Raw genomic sequence first — 7,064 nt, forward strand, 5'->3', positions numbered from 1 at the left:
GACCTAATAACCTCAAATCAAAGCAGACTGGTTACATTCGGAGGCATGTTTATAGTTTCAGATTTTTCTGTAAATTTATATAGATTGGAATTTTGAATGCCGGATTTCTGTTGAGGAATGTTCGGGATTGTGTAAGCCAGTAGGTCACGTGCAATATGCACGTGCTGTGTGGTTGTTTACAAATACGGCCGGCGGTTGACTGAAACGACGTTGGAAAGGGCAACACTCGGCCTGATATTTATGAAATGACAACCCACTGACTGACTGGAAATGGCATAGGTTATACAGTGTTGTGAAAACATAACTCGCATCATTCGGTGATGACTGTTATACAAAATTAATAAAATACTTCCGACATTTTCCAATATTTACCCGTCCTGCATTCAACAGTGGCAAAGAAGGCTTAACAAGCAGGCCAACATGCTCACAAAGTGTGCAGACATGGTAAAGAAAAGCAGACTCGTTTCCTGATTATGATAATCCAGAGTGAGAAAGTGTCACTGTGCGTTAATCTAATGTACAGTGGCAAATAAATTAAGATAGAGGTGTTTGCCGGTAGCGTAGAGTGGCAGCACCATCGTCCCGCCGCGGCCTTATCAGTCCAATGTCAACCCGCGAACCTCGAGGTGTCGTTCAAGCCACTCGCACATCCCCGGTAGCTGAAACCGAACTGTGAAATCGTGACAGTTCCATTTATTGGTCATTTATTTTTGTACTATTATCAAAAATCATAATAATATTCTTGTTTAATTATATAAGTATAGAAAATATTGATAAAATAATGTAACAAAATTTTCGCCAAACACAATGTTAAATAATAAATAATCGCCCTCTTTCTTCCAACACTCGCTCATTATAAAAGACAGAAAGAACATTGCCGAATTGTTAATTTTAAATAAAAAACCTTTTTTTCACTTCCTTGATTTGGACCACAATCCTAATTGACCTTTTACGATCCATTAACATGAGGGCTTATCATGACAGTGCGGAGCTAACGTCATTTCCCAACATGCTTTATGGCCCTTTAACAGATATATGCGGGGGAATTGGCACTGTTTGTCTTAATTATTTCTAATTTTATGGCAAAATCACGCCGCTGCTGTGGCAGAAACAAATTGCTGATATAGCTTCATGATGTATTAAAGAGATTAAGATTGTATCGGTATGATGTATGAAAACTGTTACGGCACGTCACGGCCATATTTTGTCTAGCAGACGTTATATTTTCAAACATTGTACATGTATCTGATATACGAGTATGAATCTGCATTGCCACTGTGGTTTACACCAACGTGACAGGTCACAACACCAATGAAGATTGGAACGTGGTGGAACATTCTTCAAACCCTTCATTGTTGAAAGATTTCGTACAGTGAATTGAGAATCTGTCAGGAGTAGTAATTTGGTATTATGAGTTACATCAGTTTATTGAACAAGTTTGTCAAACCGTAGATGTCGCCATAGTAGATGTTGCCCCCGGTTGTTGTTTTTTGCACAAAAAGGGGTCTGGATTTTCAATATATTTTCGTCTCATGTCAAATGTCAAATAACGATGCTAAAATAACATATTTCATAGTCCCTTCTCCCTACTTATTTAAATCAATTAAATCAGTTAGAACATAAAAAAAAACTGAGCAGCCGAATAAGATTCAATATGCATGTCCATCAATTAGGCTCATACATAATGCATCAACGATCTGCAGTTTCCAATGGAAATGTATAGGATATAAAGATTTAAACCAGAGTAGCTCAGTTATTTATGAACATATCTGCCCAGTCCTGGGATTCTGGTAGGAAAACATGTCTTCTTTAATTTGATACTTTTTGAAAGTTTATGATAGTCACAACTTCCAGTTTAATATAGTAGTTACAACTTCTAGTTCAATGTAAGTAGTTGCAACTTCTAGTTCAATGTTAGTAGTTGCAACTTCCATTTCAATATATGTAGTTACAACTTCCAGTTCAATGTAAGTAGTTACAACTTCTAGTTCAATGTAAGTAGTTGCAACTTCTAGTTCAATGCAAGTAGTTGCAACTTCTAGTTCAATGTAAGTAGTTGCAACTTCTAGTTCAATGCAAGTAGTTGCAACTTCTAGTTCAATGTAAGTAGTTGCAACTTCCAGTTCAATGTAAATAGTTACAACTTCCAGCTCAATGTAAGTAGTTACAACTTCCAGTTCAATATACGTAGTTACAACTTCTAGTTCAATGCAAGTAGTTGCAACTTCTAGTTCAATGTAAGTAGTTACAACTTCCAGTTCAATGTAAGTAGTTGCAACTTCCAGTTCAATGTTAGTAGTTACAACTTCCAGTTCAATGTAAGTAGTTAAAACTTCTAGTTCAATGTAAGTAGTTGCAACTTCTAGTTCAATGCAAGTAGTTGCAACTTCTAGTTCAATGTAAGTAGTTACAACTTCCAGTTCAATGTAAGTAGTTGCAACTTTCAGTTCAATGTAAATAGTTACAACTTCCAGCTCAATGCAAGTAGTTGCAACTTCTAGTTCAATATATGTAGTTACAACTTCTAGTTCAATGTAAGTAGTTACAACTTCTAGTTCAATGTAAGTAGTTGCAACTTCCAGTTCAATATATGTAGTTGCAACTTCCAGTTCAATGTAAGTAGTTACAATTTCAAGTTCAATGTAAGTAGTTAAAACTTCTAATTCAATGTAAGTAGTTGCAACTTCTAGTTCAATGCAAGTAGTTGCAACTTCTAGTTCAATGCAAGTAGTTACAACTTCCAGTTCAATGTAAGTAGTTGCAACTTCCAGTTCAATGTAAATAGTTACAACTTCCAGCTCAATGTAAGTAGTAACAACTTCCAGTTCAATATACGTAGTTACAACTTCTAGTTCAATGCAAGTAGTTGCAACTTCTAGTTCAATGTAAGTAGTTACAACTTCTAGTTCAATGTAAGTAGTTACAACTTCTAGTTCAATGTAAGTAGTTACAACTTCCAGTTCAATGTATGTAGTTACAACTTCTAATTCAATGTAAGTAGTTACAACTTCTAGTTCAATGTAAGTAGTTACAACTTCTAGTTCAATGTAAGTAGTTACAACTTCCAGTTCAATGTAAGTAGTTAAAACTTCTAGTTAAATGTAAATAGTTACAACTTCTAGTTAAATATATGTAGTTACAACTTCTACTTCAATACACATAGTTACAACTTCTAGTTCAATGCACGTAGTTACAACTTCTAGTTCAATGTAAGTAGTTACAACTTCCAGTTCAATATATGTAGTTACAACTTCTACTTCAATACACATAGTTACAACTTCTAGTTCAATGCACGTAGTTACAACTTCTAGTTCAATATTCAACTATTTATGAACATATCTGCCCAGTCCTGGGATTCTGGTAGGAAAACATGTCTTCTTTAATTTGATACTTTTTGAATGTTTATGTAGTTACAACTACTAGTTCAATGCAATGTTTATGATAGTCACAACGTCCACGTAGTTACAACTTCTAGTTCAATAAATTAAGCGCCTACAACTTTAAGTTCAATATACGTATTTACAGCCTCTAGTTCAATATACGTAGTTACAAATTCTAGTTCAATATACGTAGTAACAACTTCTAGTTCAATATATGTAGATACAACTTCTAGTTTTCTAGTTCAATACACGTAGTAACAACTGCTAGTTTAATATACGTAGTTACAACTTCCTAGTTCAATATATGTAGTAACAACTTCTAGTTTTCTAGTTCAATACACGTAGTAACAACTGCTAGTTTAATATACGTAGTTACAACTTCCTAGTTCAATATACGTAGTTACAACTTCCTAGTTCAATATACGTAGTTACAACTTCTAGTTTAATATACGTAGTTACAACTTCCTAGTTCAATATACGTAGTTACAACTTCTAGTTCAATGCAAGTAGTTGCAACTTCTAGTTCAATGTAAGTAGTTACAACTTCCAGTTCAATGTAAGTAGTTGCAACTTCTAGTTCAATGCAAGTAGTTGCAACTTCTAGTTCAATGCAAGTAGTTGCAACTTCTAGTTCAATGTAAGTAGTTGCAACTTCTAGTTCAATGTAAGTAGTTACAACTTCCAGTTCAATGTAAGTAGTTGCAACTTCCAGTTCAATGTAAGTAGTTACAACTTCCAGTTCAATGTAAATAGTTAAAACTTCTAGTTCAATGTAAGTAGTTGCAACTTCTAGTTCAATGCAAGTAGTTGTAACTTCTAGTTCAATGTAAGTAGTTACAACTTCCAGTTCAATGTATGTAGTTGCAACTTCCAGTTCAATGTAAATAGTTACAACTTCCAGCTCAATGTAAGTAGTTACAACTTCCAGTTCAATATAAGTAGTTACAACTTCCAGCTCAATGCAAGTAGTTGCAACTTCTAGTTCAATATAAGTAGTTACAACTTCTAGTTCAATGTAAGTAGTTGCAACTTCTAGTTCAATGTAAGTAGTTACAACTTCTAGTTGAATACACGTAGTTACAACTTCTAGTTCAATGTAAGTAGTTGTAACTTCTAGTTCAATGCAAGTAGTTGCAACTTCTAGTTCAATGTAAGTAGTTACAACTACCAGATCAACGTAAGTAGTTGCAACTTCCAGTTCAATGTAAGTAGTTACAATTTGTAGTTCAATACACGTAGTCAAAACTTCTAGTTCAATACACGTAGTTACAACTGCTAGTTCAATACACGTAGTTACAACTTCTAGTTCAATGTAAGTAGTTACAACTTCTAATTCAATGTAAGTAGTTACAACTTCTAGTTCAATGTAAGTAGTTACAACTTCTAGTTCAATGTAAGTAGTTACAACTTCCAGTTCAATGTAAGTAGTTAAAACTTCTAGTTAAATGTAAATAGTTACAACTTCTAGTTAAATATATGTAGTTACAACTTCTACTTCAATACACATAGTTACAACTTCTAGTTCAATGCACGTAGTTACAACTTCTAGTTCAATGTAAGTAGTTACAACTTCCAGTTCAATATATGTAGTTACAACTTCTACTTCAATACACATAGTTACAACTTCTAGTTCAATGCACGTAGTTACAACTTCTAGTTCAATATTCAACTATTTATGAACATATCTGCCCAGTCCTGGGATTCTGGTAGGAAAACATGTCTTCTTTAATTTGATACTTTTTGAATGTTTATGTAGTTACAACTACTAGTTCAATGCAATGTTTATGATAGTCACAACGTCCACGTAGTTACAACTTCTAGTTCAATAAATTAAGCGCCTACAACTTTAAGTTCAATATACGTATTTACAGCCTCTAGTTCAATATACGTAGTTACAAATTCTAGTTCAATATACGTAGTAACAACTTCTAGTTCAATATATGTAGATACAACTTCTAGTTTTCTAGTTCAATACACGTAGTAACAACTGCTAGTTTAATATACGTAGTTACAACTTCCTAGTTCAATATATGTAGTAACAACTTCTAGTTTTCTAGTTTAATACACGTAGTAACAACTGCTAGTTTAATATACGTAGTTACAACTTCCTAGTTCAATATACGTAGTTACAACTTCCTAGTTCAATATACGTAGTTACAACTTCTAGTTTAATATACGTAGTTACAACTTCCTAGTTCAATATACGTAGTTACAACTTCTAGTTCAATGCAAGTAGTTGCAACTTCTAGTTCAATGTAAGTAGTTACAACTTCCAGTTCAATGTAAGTAGTTGCAACTTCTAGTTCAATGCAAGTAGTTGCAACTTCTAGTTCAATGCAAGTAGTTGCAACTTCTAGTTCAATGTAAGTAGTTGCAACTTCTAGTTCAATGTAAGTAGTTACAACTTCCAGTTCAATGTAAGTAGTTGCAACTTCCAGTTCAATGTAAGTAGTTACAACTTCCAGTTCAATGTAAATAGTTAAAACTTCTAGTTCAATGTAAGTAGTTGCAACTTCTAGTTCAATGCAAGTAGTTGTAACTTCTAGTTCAATGTAAGTAGTTACAACTTCCAGTTCAATGAATGTAGTTGCAACTTCCAGTTCAATGTAAATAGTTACAACTTCCAGCTCAATGTAAGTAGTTACAACTTCCAGTTCAATATAAGTAGTTACAACTTCCAGCTCAATGCAAGTAGTTGCAACTTCTAGTTCAATGTAAGTAGTTACAACTTCTAGTTCAATGTAAGTAGTTGCAACTTCTAGTTCAATGTAAGTAGTTACAACTTCTAGTTGAATACACGTAGTTACAACTTCTAGTTCAATGTAAGTAGTTGTAACTTCTAGTTCAATGCAAGTAGTTGCAACTTCTAGTTCAATGTAAGTAGTTACAACTACCAGATCAACGTAAGTAGTTGCAACTTCCAGTTCAATGTAAGTAGTTACAATTTGTAGTTCAATACACGTAGTCAAAACTTCTAGTTCAATACACGTAGTTACAACTGCTAGTTCAATACACGTAGTTACAACTTCTAGTTCAATGTAAGTAGTTACAACTTCTAGTTCAATGTAAGTAGTTACAACTTCCAGTTCAATGTAAGTAGTTAAAACTTCTAGTTAAATGTAAATAGTTACAACTTCTAGTTAAATATATGTAGTTACAACTTCTACTTCAATACACATAGTTACAACTTCCAGTTCAATGCACGTAGTTACAACTTCTAGTCCAATGTAAGTAGTTACAACTTCCAGTTCAATATATGTAGTTACAACTTCTACTTCAATACACATAGTTACAACTTCTAGTTCAATGCACGTAGTTACAACTTCTAGTTCAATATTCAACTATTTATGAACATATCTGCCCAGTCCTGGGATTCTGGTAGGAAAACATGTCTTCTTTAATTTGATACTTTTTGAATGTTTATGTAGTTACAACTACTAGTTCAATGCAATGTTTATGATGGTCACAACGTCCACGTAGTTACAACTTCTAGTTCAATAAATTAAGCGCCTACAACTTTAAGTTCAATATACGTATTTACAGCCTCTAGTTCAATATACGTAGTTACAAATTCTAGTTCAATATACGTAGTAACAACTTCTAGTTCAATATATGTAGATACAACTTCTAGTTTTCTAGTTCAATACACGTAGTAACAACTGCTAGTTTAATATACGTAGTTAC

General features: G+C 33.3%; 1 protein-coding gene across 1 annotated transcript; it reads right to left on the reverse strand.

Annotated features, from left to right (window-relative positions):
- Positions 1-1,841: 1,841 nt before the first annotated feature.
- Positions 1,842-6,667, reverse strand: LOC128231074 (paternally-expressed gene 3 protein-like). Its single transcript, XM_052943495.1, has 4 exons — positions 6,556-6,667; positions 5,569-6,270; positions 3,843-4,817; positions 1,842-3,091 (listed from the first exon to the last, which is right to left on the reverse strand). The coding sequence occupies exons 1-4, from the start codon at positions 6,665-6,667 to the stop codon at positions 1,842-1,844; spliced, it is 3,039 nt and encodes a 1,012-aa protein (XP_052799455.1).
- Between the last annotated feature and the right edge of the window lie 397 nt (positions 6,668-7,064).

Source organism: Mya arenaria, chromosome 4 (assembly GCF_026914265.1).
Source record: "Mya arenaria isolate MELC-2E11 chromosome 4, ASM2691426v1".
NCBI classification, from domain to species: domain Eukaryota; kingdom Metazoa; phylum Mollusca; class Bivalvia; order Myida; family Myidae; genus Mya; species Mya arenaria.